The 15,469-nt window shown below is 32.8% G+C and overlaps 1 protein-coding gene across 1 annotated transcript in view; it reads left to right on the top strand.

The window, feature by feature from the left end:
- The first annotated feature begins 6,566 nt into the window (after positions 1-6,566).
- The window catches only part of LOC129231374 (catalase-like), a 67,231-nt gene continuing 58,328 nt past the window's right edge, over positions 6,567-15,469 (top strand). Inside the window, exons 1-2 of the mRNA XM_054865674.1 lie at positions 6,567-6,701; positions 9,468-9,505. Coding sequence (XP_054721649.1) covers positions 6,662-6,701; positions 9,468-9,505 — 78 coding nt within the window. The 5' untranslated portion in view covers positions 6,567-6,661. The remainder of the gene's footprint in view (positions 6,702-9,467; positions 9,506-15,469) is intronic.

Here is a 15,469-nt window from a genome sequence, read left to right as displayed (position 1 = left end):
TTAAAAATTATGATTTCAGTATAAAAGAGCGTTTTTTCACGTGTTTATATGCGCGCTACTCAAAATCTTGTGAGCTCAAACTCACATAAATACTAGAACGAATCAACAGCCAATTGAACTGAAAGTTCCCAAAATTTCATGGTTCCGGTGTAATAAATTTTCCTGAAATAATTACCAGAACATTTCAATACGTCTCACAAAGCTGATCCGCGATTTTGGAGCATTATATTTTGGAGATCCTAGATCCTCAGGATTTGAATCTCGGAAGCTGAAAATTTGCACCGGTAAGTTTCAAAGACACCTTTATAAAATTTCCTTCCATTTGGGGATGATCGAGCAGGGACAGTTTGAAAAATCATGTCAGTTGTCTGGGAATCATTTTGATATAAACATTGTGCACATTTCTCCGGCGTCTTTTGTTATTGTCTAACAAGCCTTTGTTTTCTTTCTTTTCTTTTTTTGGCGTTATATTTATATTTTTACATTTGCGCCTTAATTAATAAATTTGTTTATTTATAAAAGTTTATTACTAAATAGTGTATATGCAAAATTCTACTGTAATTATGAGCTCCATCTTTTACCCAACTGCAATCCTCTTCCTAAAATATATCTTTGAATTATGATCATTATAAAGTCAAAAATAACAAAAGATGCATGTGAATTGTCCCAATGTTATATCAGAGTGATTGTGAATCCCCGTCAGCTGACCTAATTTTTTGAACTATCCCCGCTCGATCATCCCGAATGGGATGAAATTTTATAGAGGTGTCTTTAGAACTAACCGGTGCAAATTTTCAGCTTCCAAGATCCAAATCCTGAGGATCGAGGATCTCCAAAATATAATGCTCCAAAATGGCGGATCAGCTTTGTGAGATGTATTGCCATGTTCTGGTAATTATTGCAAGAAAATTTATTACACTGGAACCATGAAATTTTGGCAGCTTACATTCATTTGGTTGTTGATTCGTTCTAGTATTTATGCGAGTTTGAGCTCACAAGATTTTTAGTAGCACGCATATAAACTCGCGAAAAAACGCTGTTTTATACTGAAATCATCATTTTTGAGACCGTTTAATTAAGTAAGATGATTAGATCTCATGTTTTCTGACATGAGATCATGAAAAATTACATGAGAAAATTCCAAAATTACACCACATAGAGTATAATTACAGCTCTCGCTCAAAGTTATTGACTGAGGCGTTTTAGAGTAATTGACCTAAACTTTGATACTTTTTGTTTCATATTATCAACTTTGAGACCGCGTAGTTAAAAAAGTTCATTAGTTGCCATGGGTTTCTAACCTGAATTCAAACTACACCACTCGGACTATAACTACAGTCTGACCACGGATTGTATGGAAAGACAAACATCCATTTTACAGCCGGAAATGGACAAATCCATTAGTTTTAGCGATGTCAGCTTTTGTAGAAGCAGAGTCTCAATCAAATGAGCGGAATACGCGCATCAAATTTTTACTTTTCCCTCTCATTCAGACAGATTCGTCTCATCTGGATGTTTGAAAATTCCATACAATCCGTGGTTGGACAGTACAGCTGTGTCCCAATATTGTTGACCCGTCGCGCATAAAGTTATTGACTTCTAAACTTGGCCATTTAAAAAAAAAATCATCGATTTTGAGATCGTTTAACTACTAAAGCCAAGCGAAACGAAAATTGTTTTATATTTTTCTCAGTACTATACTGTGGTGAGTAGTTAATCATATACTCATTTCTGAGGATTACTCACGGCTTTAGTAAATATCCGGACACAAACAAGAAAAAAAAGTAGCAGTTTCAATTGACCTTTACCCTCAAAACCATGAGTGAGCCACCAAAATATTTATGTTAGCATGTAACTAGTATCAAGTAGTATCCACATTTAATAGAATTGGCTTGGTTGACTCATTGCTTTTGAAGCAAAATAATCATATGTTTAGCTCTTTTTTTTCATGACCTTAAACTTTGACCCCTACTCGAGGGCCAAGAAGTCAAATTTGAGAAGAAAGAAGATGCACTTTTTCTTATCACAATACTATTAAAATATCCTGAAAGTTTCAGGAAAACTGAAGGTGTCAACTATCAGGCCCCCATTCACTTCGTACAGCTTACAAAAAGATTCTTAAATACTATTACGCGTGTAAGAAAAAATAAACATTTATAAAGCGCAGCGAGAAATTAAGAATTGCGTCACCTGTACAGATTATTAATTTCACCCAAAAAGAAATTTTCTGCATTAATTCACAAAACTATAAAATCAAAAAAAGTATGATACGGATCCTTCAACAAATTAAAATATTGGAATGCAGAAGGTAAAACTAAACTTGTACACATAGCTTCACAATAAATGACGTGAAAAGAGTTGAACAAACCGGATCTGAAATAACGGGGAAATAATATTACGCGTTTAAGAAAGATCAAACATTTAGAAAGAGCAACGAGAAATTAAGAATAGCATCCCCTAATGCAAATTATTAGTTCCACCCAAAAGATTTTTTCTGCATTAATTCACAAAAATATAAAATTGGGGGAAAAAAAGTATTATACAGACACTTCAACACATTAAAATATTGGAATGTCGGAGGTAAAAAGTAAATGAATACACATATCTTCTTATTTAATGAGATGAACAAACAGTTTCCACAATGAACCAGATCTCTGAGGCATTTGTAGAGAGAAAATTCCAGAACGAAGTCAGAAAAATTAAACATGAATAAAGCTTCAAGAGAACATAAGAATAGTGTTCCCTAGTACAAAATATAATTATTTAAAAAAAAAAATAATTTTCCTGCATTAATTAACGAAATCCCCCCCCCCTTTTAAAAAGTATAATACAGATATTTTAAGAGATTAAAACGCGGGCATGCATACAAGTAAAATGAAAACAAGAACGCATAGATTATTCATAGCTTCAACATAATCAGATGAAAAAGTGTTCGAGTTAATTTAATAGCCGATTTTTTTCTCCCCAAAGAAAAGTGTTAGAAAAGATAATTTAGGTTAAAAGTGAAAAAATATGAAACTTTCTTTTCAAGAAATATTAAGTTTTAAAACAAAACCACATGAATATAAGCCGAGGAAGATGTTTATCTAGAACTAATTAAATCAATATAAAATTCTGTTAATGAAAAAAATTATGTGATAAACTATTTCAGCTTTTCGCAATGAAGCATTTTCAAAATTATTTGAGTAATGTTACTTCAAACCTTCAATAAATATAAAAAGGAGTTAGTGATATTGAACATTGATCATTTCTTATTTTATTTATTTCAGTTTATACGTTAAATAAAAATTTCAAACGAGCTTAAAAAGAAGTTTGTTGTTTGAAAACGTATGTGAAAATGTTCTGATTTCAATTAATTAAAAAAAAAATCATTGAAAATTTTGTTCTGAATTAAATTATGCGTAACACTATAAAATCAAGCATTACATCTTATGCACGAAACCATACTGTCTGTAAAACATATGAAATATGCTCAATAAATTGTATCAACGAAAAGTTTTTTTATATTATTATGCAAGAATTAATCACTTATGTTTCATCAAGCAAAATTGATAAATATATTTATCAGTTACAACAGAAAACTAATGAAAGTAGCGATTGTTTCCCATAATTATTACCGACCCAGGCAATGCCGGGTATTTTTCCTAGTTTTATTGAGAGCTAGCGATACCCGCACGGCTTTGCCCGTAGTAGAAAATTAAAAGGTCATTTGGTTCGCCTGCATATTTACAAATAATCGATGATGAATTTCTTGCCAATATGGCTATGTTCATTTGTTCGCATACGTTACGGTTCCACGTTACGATAATTTGGTAATTTACTCTTCCACGTTAAGATAATTTGCAGGATAAAATGTTTTTAAAATTGGAATCGAAAAAGAATAAAATCGAATATTTGAAAAATGACTTCAAGGTGCACACCCTCATGCTACAAACTAATTCTGTTCCAAATTTCGTGAAAATCGGCCGAACGGTTTAAGCGCTATGCGCGTCACAGAGATCCGGACGGAGATCCGGGCAGAGATCTGGACAGAGATCCAGACAGAAAGACTTTCAGCTTTATTATTAGTAGAGAAGTTTAAATTGTGAGGATTATTAAGTTACTTTTGGTGGTTTAAACTACTGATTAGTAGTTCCTCTAGGGATCTAACTCGGCTTAAAGCTACATATGCTTGACTTTTAGCAAAAATGCGCGAACTTTAGTCAACCACAGCTATATAAAAAACCTGTATAACCCATGATGACGCGAGCTCGGAAACGTCGTCAGTCATATTTTTCTCGCAAAACTAAAAAATCCCGTCAAGAAAGTACACGTCGCGAAACTCAGTCCCCTGAATCACGACAAAAACGAATGCAACATGTTAGAGATGAAAATCAAATTAGCAGACTTAGTAAACAAAAAAAAAAAAAAAAACAGCGAAAAGCTACCTGCATTTGTCGCACGCTGTGTTGTACGCAGGTAACGTGCGACACGATCCCGCCGAACTGACAATATGGCGACTGGTTGTTGAGATGGTGAATTTTGATTATTGTCATGTGTTTAGTGACACTCCCAAGGTTAAGACAAATTGATTGACATAAGAATGATCAAAATTGACCAAGGCGTTTAGCCTCTACAAGGCCACATAGGAACAAACATACATACATACATACATAGACTCATACCCTCCTTTACGTCGCGCACGCACAGTCGGGGAAAAAAGAAATTCTAATAAGTTATTTCACTCTTGGAGATACTATTTGTGACATTAATGAGTTTAGTTTCAATGTGTGTAGAATTCGGGAAAAAATCCCTACCATATCGTGCGGAGCTCCGAAATGAGTTTCCCCTAATTTCAGAGGTTAATTGGACATTGCGTAAAACACATTAGGAAACTAAATGCCACCACACTCCTCTCTAGTCTTTGAAAAACATTTGAAGATAATCAAGACTAAATAAATAAAGCGAGGATAAAAAAACCCATCCGGCATCCAACATTCATTTGAATTTTGAAGTCTTGAATTCAAATTATGTTTTTCGCAATCACGAACTGCGATAGAACCTTACTGGTTGCGAGTTTCTTGTTTCTGCAAATAGAATGGAATGGAAATGGCCAAAAAATTTGGGCCCGTCACATTTTGCTTGGGATTTTCTGGATTTGGTAATACGAGGCATATCCAAACAAAACAAAAAAAGAAATGATTAGGTTGCAGTAATAAAGACAAAGATTTATGGCCGATATTCACCTGTACACTCATCATAAAGATTATTTACAGCGATAACGTTAGATATTTTTATGTTTATCAATCTTCAATGATGGAAATTAGTAATTTGGAAGTTTTGTATTTACATAAAATTTTGCTCTCATAGTTCATCTATACTGGTGCTTTTTCCAGAAAAACATAATTTTAAACAGAAAAACCTATTTTTAAACGTAGTCTGCTAGAGTTTATTCCCTGAAAAATGGGAATAAAATCAGACCCAGACGATCTGTAACTATGGCATCCAAAATTTCGCTCTCTAAACAAATATTAAAAGCAACTGTGGTAATCTGGAAAATCAGAGCAACATTAACATTGGTCAGTTGAGGATAATAATTCGCGATTGCTCAATAACCATGGCAATCTGAAAAATCAAAGTAATATTAATTTTGTTCAAGCGAGGATAATAAGCAATTCGTGATTGCTCAATAACCATAGTAATCTGAAAAATCAGAGCAACATAACTTTGGACAAGTGACCTATAAAATTCGTAATAAACATTCGTGATTGCTCAATAACCATGGTAATCTGAAAAATCAGAGCAATATCAACTTTGGTCAACTCAGGGAAATAAGCAATCTGTGATTGCTCAACAAAAACATAAAAACCTTATCAAGTGCCCATAAAATAAAACCTACTAAAAGAGTTGTAATATCATCTAGGGCATTAGACCTTATAAAAACTAAGGTAAAGGATTCCATGTAAGTAACCGAAATCTATTTTTGCTATTATTCAACTTCTTTAGGAATTCTCACACGAAAACGGTAGGACCAAAAAAAAAAAAAGAAGAAAAAGTTATAATAATAATAATAATAATAATAATAATAACAATAATAATAATAATTATTATTATTATTTTATTATTTATTTATTTATTTATTTTTATTGATGGTTAACTTTTGAGTTTAATATGTTTGACATTGACTCGTCTGTACTAATGTTCATCCAAAAATAATTAGGCATTTCTTTTAAATTAGAAATAAAGCATACTTTAAGCGTGTTCTATTATTGCTATCGACTATAAAGCTATAATGATTTGAACTATAAAAATGCTCTAACATTTAAAACCCTTATACTAATTCCAAGTTAATTACGTGGTATCCATATTTCTGTACTGCTCGCAACTTATATAACGACACTTTAAAGGTCTCTAACAATAAAAATCCTGTAAAGTGTGCCAATTTCCAAAAGACAAGTTTGTCTGTATATCTCATGAAGATCCAGGTTAATGTCAGTGTAAACAAATTAAATCAAAGCTGACCTTGAAGATAGGACTGATATTTACTTAATTGTGTGTAAATTTCCAGCTGCATTTTCGCTGGGTAACGAAGATTAAATCCAATGTTCCATAAAATTAGTAAACGTCTACTCTATTTTAATGCTGCGTTCGCTTTACAATTTACCTGCTCCATACGACAATAATGCTTTTCGTAATTTTACTCTTTTCCAAAGCTGTTGCAGGTAAGTTATTTTTTGATTTAGTCATGAATTCAGGGTAATTTAATGCTGCAGTCTGAGAACATTTTTTTCATTTTTTGTTCTCAATATTGCTCCTACTATATCTGCAAGCAGTGCCGGATCTGGGAGGGGGGGGGGAGTAACTTTATCCTGAGTGGAAACTTTTTTTTTTGGAGGGGAGGGGGGAATAAAGCCTTTTCTTTGTTTTCTTCTTTGAAACTCTATGTAAAAATTTAAAGGAAGATGGGTTTGTGTAAGGCCTGAAGTTTCAAGATTTGGCTCGGTTTGGAAAAATCGAAGGTTCGGAACTGTTTACAAGTCATCATCATCATCATCAACATCTTCTTCTTCAAGGATTAGGCATATAGCCTGTTCCGGCTTCTTGGTCGCCCCACCGCTTCCTGGACCTACCACGATCTCGTTTGCCCCTTGGTCTGTAATAAAAGGCAGCTCTTGCAAGTCTCCCTTGTGCCATATGTCGAACATGGTTTTTCCAATCGTTATACGATATTCTGTAATTTTTTCATTGAGGCTGAATATCTGTAATTCCCTTCGAATAGATTCATTCCTTATTTTGTCTAAGATAGTGCAGCCGCCATAACCTTATTGAACTTCAGTTGTGTTTTTACAAATGATACATTAATTATAAATATAACGCATCATCTAAATACTTCGTAGAATTTAGACTACATTTTGACTTTGTAAACGTTGGCAAATTTGAAGTGATACACTTTGGGCAATGGGGTGATTTTGATTTCTTATCACTACATCAAAAAAGGAAAACACAATAGTGGTGGTGCAACGCCAGAAATAAAAATATACATTATTACTGTATTAAGCAAATAATTGACATTTTTAATTTTAATTATATATAGTGAACTCTCTCTATCTGAACACTCTTTAATGCAAACATATTCTGAATACATTTTGATGGTCCCGGCGAAACTCCATAGACTAAACATAGGCCGATCTCTCTGTACTCTGAACACTCTGTAATATGAACGCCCCAGTATTATAAGCGGTATTTCAGTCCCCGTTCAATAATTACCTCTTTATATACCGAACATATTCACAATAGGTTCTCAGAAATCCCTGTGAATCAAATTGTTAAAACCTGAAATAATTTCTCAATTTTATCACAATGATTGAAGAACGTTAAGCAGATGAAGAAAGGAAGAAGAAAGATTATTTTCATGGATATTACTGCATCACATAAATCATTCAGTTAAGCAATATGAGCCTGAAGATTCTGCCACTGAACTGCGTATTTTAAGAATCCAACCATTCACGACCTTTAAAGTATAATTACCTACATGCAACATGCGGTTGAGAATCCCCCGGAAAACTTTTCACTTAAACAATTGGAATATAACATCTACCTTGCATGAAAAACATATTACAATTAATCTTTTTTAGAGGTATTGTTCAAATAAATGTATTGCAATATTTTTTAGTTGTTTGTTACGTAAAACTTTTTAAATTGAAAAAGAAACAAATACAAGAGTTGACGCTCTACTGAGTTTAATCAGACATTGCACTAACCGCCTACCCAAAATTAAGCACCTCTATCTCAATAACTGGTATAGCTCTCTTGGAAACAGAGCCGGACTTAAGCCGATTAGAGCAAATAAGTCTAAACATAAGTCGCGCTGAAAGATTTTTTTCTTTCTTTTAGATGAACAAAAGAAAACATGTATGATAAAAAAAAAAAAACCGTCCAAATTTAATATTTAAATGATGCTTAATCTGGCAGTGTGGAGCTACTTTTCGTTCAATCAATGGGGTAAAGGAGGTTCCTGAAGCTTTCAGATAATTTTAAATTCACTAAACGCATCAGGAGTTAGCAAACTATATTTCTAAAACTACTTGTGTCAAATAAGTTTCCGGAAAAAAGTTAAACTATCTGTTCAATTGGACATCTGAAATCATTGGCCATACCGATTATCCCCGTACTAAACGGTCAGGAGAAAGGGAAGTATGTACGTACAAAAATGTCACGAAACTGGACATAATAAGTACCAATGTATAGAAAACAACAGTACAAAATAAAAATGTGATTTGAAGTAAACCAAAAATTTATGAATATCGGATTCAACATCGTGAAAATAGCTGCTTCAGAAAAACTTACGGTGTGCTTTGCATTTATTTCTTAACTTCGTAATTCTTTTTGATTTCTCATCTATTTCTACATGGTTCAGAATAACCAAAAGCCTTTAAAAAATCTTTTCAAAAGACTGGAGAACAAAAAAATCGTACATACGAACAAAAATTTCTGTCATTTACTAAGATTAGAAGCAATTTATACGTTACGGCGTGCGTTTGTTTTACCTTTTTCATCCGCCATTAGACAGTGGCTGCAGCGACCCCTGTAGCTTGTTGGAGTTGCAAATAAATCACTTACTGAATTTTTGGTACTTCAACATTGAAATAATGCAGTCACGCATGTTACGTCTCAAGATATATCGTTGGTGACGTCAGAGCGTTAATCGATCAATTATTTTCGGTATCATATATATGAGGATGAGTGTAAGTACTGAGATTTTTTCGTTGGAAGATCAGTAAAAGAGCGGTCATCTTTTGCAGACAGCAGTAAAAGCAAGCCCAACCTTTTTTTACACAAATCAGGCACTGTTTTCCAAAAACGAGACATTAATCGAAAAACCCTTATTTTAAATAGTATATTAATTTTTAAGACTTTTTTTTTTAAATATTTTGACGTGAAAATTTGATATTCATTTAAAAAAGAAATGTTTTCTTTCTTATTTTCAGGAGACGTGTGCTCAAATGGAAGCCTAAAAGATTTCACGGTAAATACTTAGCCACTTCTTTATTAACCTTCGATTTTTATCCTATTATTAGACTTTTGATAGGTTTCGCCCATGGTGCATAGTTCAAAAATACTGGGGAAAATCCTATTGAAAAATTTAATTCCTCAATTTTGTCCCAACTTTAAGTTCATTTGCGGAAGAAAGAGCGAAAGAGAAGGTATAGGGTGAATTCCAGCGATAACGGAAGGACAGTTTGACAAAAAAATTGTTGTATTTCTGTCTGTGAGCATATCAAAATAAATATTTTTTCAAAAACTGATGCATAGACTTTTATACACATCATAGTAAGTTGCCGAAAAATTAAAAGTCAAGAATTTTTTGTTAGTAACTTTTGTTTTAAATCAAATTCAAACGAGCTGATATGTGCCTCACATGACTTCCTTTTTGTCCAATTTGATGTCGTTTTCCCATCATAGGTAATTTTAATGTGAGACAATAGTTTACTCTCTAAATATCACCAACAGTGGTCAAATTGAAACTAGATTTAAAAAAAATAATAAAATAAAAAAAATCGCGAAATTTGTCGCTAAGTTGGCGACCAAAAGACTGGCATGATATCGCCAAATGTCCGCCAAATTGTAACACCACTTGAGTTTACATCGAAATTAACAATGACTTCCCCCCAAAAAGGGGCAAAAGACCCCCTTAAAAACACCGGAATGCAACCAAAAGGGGGAGGTGCACAACTAGACCCCACTAGGAGTCTACGTACCAAATTTCAACTTTCTAGGACATATCGTTCTTGAGTTATGCGACAAACATACGCAAATCCGCACATCCGCACACACGCACATACATACATACGCGTACATATAGACGTCACGAGAAAACTCGTTGCAACTATCGTCAAAATGGATATTTCGCGTGTTTATACGTTCTTAGGCACTTATCCACGTGTGGTCGAGTCTAAAAAAAAAACTCAACAATCATTCGGGGTTGAGCAAAATGGAAATTAAGGTCAATTTTTGAGTGAAATTTTTTTCGCGAATACAATAATTCCTTTTTTGTAAAAGGAAGTAAAAACAGTAACGGAAGGACATTTTTTCGACTTGATTTTCACGCTATCATGTTCTCCCCAAAAGTTCAGCTAACCTATAAAAGGGAAAATTCTATAAAAATTAGAGCACATGCGATAGTGTTCAATCATTACAATTTCACCTTTGGTTTAAAAAATAATTATTTTAAGCATATGAATTATGTATTTGTTAAGGGGTATTTGGTATTTTTAAAACGTAATACTGGAATACTGGTATTAATACCGGTATTTGAAATTTCTCAAAAAATGCTCGAAAACATATTGTTTCGTTGCTGCACTTTATAATTTTGTACAAAAATTGTATTATTTATGAAGACGTATTGTGAAAAAATATGAAATGGAGGAACTAATGTCAAAATAAAAAAATCAATAACAGCAAAAAAAAACATAATGCATTTATTGAATTGTCTAAGTTTTGAACTCAGTTTAGAGCTCAACTTTCCTACAGTCGAAAGTACTCTTTCTGAATTCACGCAGGTCGGTGATACTTTTAAAAATGTGCGTTTCATCACCTCTAATTGTCTAGAATTCCTTCACCTTCAAATAATTCGGTACATTGCTTGTTATTTTTGGATAAATGCTTTTGTGTGTGTGTTTTTTTCTTTTGTATTGTGTGTATTATTATTATTATTTTTTAAATATGTAACTTCTTTCCGATAGACGATACTTTTTCAATATTAACATCATTGTCTCTTGAACAGAAGAGATGCGTGTTTCCTTTTTATTAGCAGTTTAGTTTGAAATTTACGATAAAATTGACTAAGTTTTATCTTGTTAGTTTCTCTTATTCGTTTTCGAATTTTTTTCCCTCGAAATTCTTTACAATTATAATTGTGTAAATATCTCAAAGTATATTTCAATTGACTAAGTTTTACCTCTACCCAAAATTAAAGGCGCGTTTTATAATGTCACTAGTGTCTTATTCATTCATTGCATTCTCAAAAATTAAATAAGGGGAAACAAAAATGGTTACCATGGAAACAACAAGAAGAAAATAAAATATATTAACTTCGTTCAGAGCATTCGTAAGAGCAAAATGGTAAGCTCAAAACTTTGTTGTCCATAAATAAATCAATTAATTTTTGCCGTGAGAATATAGATCGAATATACTTTAGATTTAAAAAATGTTGATGAGAGCAAATTTTCATTTTTACAGAATTAGTTTCAAATTTAAAAAAAAAAGGAACTGAAAAGTAAAAAATAATGATCATACTTACACACGATTTTTTACCCAAACGTATAAATCAAATTTATTTTACAATTCCTGTACAAAAATCAACTAAATTAAACACCCAATTATAAATTAAACACTGATTTTTATTACCGTACGATGAATTATTTTAATACCTAACTAATTATATACGATCTCTTAATTTTTAATAACCTTTTGAAGTCGGAGCCTCCTATAAACTGCTACCTAACGTAAATGACAACCCACTAGAGTTGAACACTAATTTAACTAAACGCGAAATTGGTTTTTAAAACTAAACCTACTCAGTTACGTTAGGAAACCTCGACTTCAAAAGGTTATTAAAAATTAAGAGATCGTATATAATTAGTTAGGTATTAAAATAATTCATCGTACGGTAATAAAAATCAGTGTTTAATTTATAATTGGGTGTTTAGTTTAGTTGTTTTTTGTACAGGAATTGTAAAATAAATTTGATTTATACGTTTGGGTAAAAAATCGTATGTAAGTATGATCCATTATTTTTTACTTTTCAGTTCCTTTTTGTTTTTTGAAGTCGGTTCTTTTTTTTTTATTTGAAAATAATTTATTTTTTGCTTTTTAGTGGTGTAAATATAAAATAAGTACGTAGTGTAGTATGTGGTTCACTCTTTACGTACATCTCGAGTGAGAAAGCACAGGTGTCAGAAAACAAATAAGATGAACAAAATGGAGAAAGAAAAAGATCACAGCGTCTCGGAGACTTCCGAAGACTGTGAAGAAATGCTTTTTCAAATGCGCAATTATTTACAAAGAAAATTGTCTTCATCATCAGTTTAACTTTAATAAAGTATACTTTCCGAAAACAATTCACGAGTCACTAAAAACAACCTAAATCGGTTTGACTTTGCCCATAGAATTCGAAGAGTTTTCTTGATTTTTCAAGGATTCCAGTTTCAGATACTGATTTGATGACCATGGGATCACTTGGAAAGTATATACCTTTTCAAACGAGAAAAAAAAAATTTACAAATTAGTTTATGCGTATTTGAGTTTACAGGGGACATACCGTCCTTTTTGAAGTCGGTTAAAAAAAGAAAAATTCTTAATGCGCATAACATTTTATACGATTGGCACTAAAAACTGATCTTTGTTCCTAATAATCAGGGTTTATTTGTGCGTTAATCTAGTTAGAGCCATTTAAATGTCAATGATCTTCCTAACTATTTTATATTTCACAATAATACGTGTCACGTAACTCGTGAAAAAAATCACATTTCTCTTTACTAGGACCCGTTATAGATCAATACTACACTAGAAACAGAGTATCTACTGTGATGTTGTATATATGAAGATCAAAATACTACTAGAACAATGATACTAAATGAATTTTGTTTGCTTCAAAGTAGTCTTTATTCAAAAATTGCAATATGACTACGAATGATTAATGTAGGGGAAATAGTTAGGGGGAGAGTACTCCCCCAAAGGAAGAGTCCCCCTAAAAAGCAAAAATACCCCTTAAAACACCCTACCTCACCCATAAGGGGGCACCCCTGACTAATATTAATGTTTTATGGTACTTTCTTTAACACTGACTAAAGAAAGTACCTTTGTTTTATGGGGGGCACTTTCTTTAACAATGAATTTCGTATTTAATCGTTTGATATTGAAATTGAATGAAGTTTATTGTTTTTTTCCCATAACTTTTTTCTAAAGAACAAATATGGTGAAGCAAAGGTTTGGGTCTTAAGTCAGATAGATCCCTTCTATGCATTAAACAAAAAAAAAAAACAAAAAAAAAAAAAACATAAAAATCGTTTCTTTAAGTGAGACGCTATGAGTTTACAAACAACAAAGCGCGAGTATAAAATTTATTTTATAATTCCAGTACAAAAATCAACTAAAATAAACACCCAGTTATAAAATAAACACTGATTTAAATTACTATACGATGAATCATTATAATACCTAACAAATTATATACGATCTCTTAATTTTTTATAACCTTTTGAAGTTGGGACCTCCTATAAACTACTACATAACGTAACTAACAACCCACCTGAGTTGAACACTAATTTAACTAAACGCGAAATTAATCTTTAAATCCAGAGCTGATCCAATGGGTATCGGCCGCCCGTGTGCAAAGATCTAATGTGCCGCCCCTCAAGAGTAATTTGCATATTTTGACTAATCTTTGACGTCCATATAAATATTTCTTCAAATTTCTATATCACGTTCCAATTTAAAAAAAAAAAAAAAACAACAACAAGAATGATGAACTTATAAAAAGGAAGAAAAGTTTTATAGTAAGAAAGTCCTTAGGTACAATTTATAACTTTGAAGAAAGAAATAGATACCAAAATTTACTAGTCGTAAAAACGCATTTTATAGTCTGTCTTCGGCGACATCAGAGAAAGGACGCAGGAGGGGGAATCAGGGGAGGGGAGGATTGCTCCTAGAAATGTATCGAAATTAGCGTACGAAAAATAGTTTTAGTAATCTTGGTTGTGTTTGGTTGCAAGGAGGAAAGAGTCGGGTATATTCAAGGTGCATGGAGAAATTTTCGAAATTGACGTCAAATATCGCAATTTTAGGAACTTTTTCGAGACTTCAGGGGAAAAGTAATGTTGGAGTTCTCTACTAAAATTTTTTCAAAATTGATATAAATTCAAAGCTATTTTTTGTGACCGTAGCTTAGGAAAGATCGGCGCGCCCGAAAATTTTCCGAAACTGATATTTTAAACAAGCAGTTTTGGGTTATCTTTGTTGACGTTGCTAGAGGGAGGGAGATTCAATCATCTCCTATCGAAAGTTTTCGAAATTGAAGCTTAAAATGCAAATTTAGGCTGTCTTTGGTGACGGTAGGGGATCTGGCGGCTTTCCTCGGGTAATTTCTCTGCACTATTGTTTCAAAGACCCGTTTTTGGCTATATTTGAAAACGATACGGAAAATGTGAGAATACTCCGAACCGAAATATTTTTCGGAACTTAATCCATTTTCGGCTATTTTTGGGAAGGAAGAGTTTTGGGGCTCCTAAGTGGATATTTCTAAAAGCGCAAGTTTATGCTATCTTTGGTGATGTTAAAAAAACTTTGAAGCTTCGGCGGGATCTTTCGGATATTTTTCGATATTAATATCTGAAAAACACAACTATAGACTTTTGTCCATCTCACTTCGACGATTGATGGCTATATGCCCTAGCGCCGTAAAAAGTTACATAATCCGGGCAGTTCTCCTCAAGAGTTTTTTTTTTTTTTTTTGAAAATCGTATTTTACGCATTGTTTGATAACGATGGGACAAAGAGCAGGCGGGGATTCAATGTGCCCTCACGAACTGTTTTTTGAAACTGAAGTCAATTTCAAACTGAGGAGGTGGGATAAGGGGCCTCTCTAAAGACGCTAATTGAGACTATCTTTGGTAGTAATGTTTGGGAATGGATTTCGGGGCCCTCCATCGCAAAAATTTCGAAAAAGAAATCCGAAAAATATCATAAAGCAATTTTCGATGACATTAGGAAAAGCTGTCTTTTGAAAACACATTTTGGATTTTAGAGCCAACATTTTTAGGCTATGTTTGAATAAGTTAAGGTGGAAGGGGTGAGTCAGAGACTTAATTGGGTCCTTAAGATCGGTGGTTCAAGAAGCGTAGTTTCCAAAATTTAAGTCCTAGAAACGCAATTTTAAGCCTTCTTTAGTCTCGTCAAGGAGGTCATGGCATCCTTTTGAATCTTCGTTTTG

Source organism: Uloborus diversus, chromosome 1 (assembly GCF_026930045.1).
Source record: "Uloborus diversus isolate 005 chromosome 1, Udiv.v.3.1, whole genome shotgun sequence".
NCBI lineage: Eukaryota > Metazoa > Arthropoda > Arachnida > Araneae > Uloboridae > Uloborus > Uloborus diversus.
This window is presented reverse-complemented; position numbering and strand designations above follow the sequence as displayed.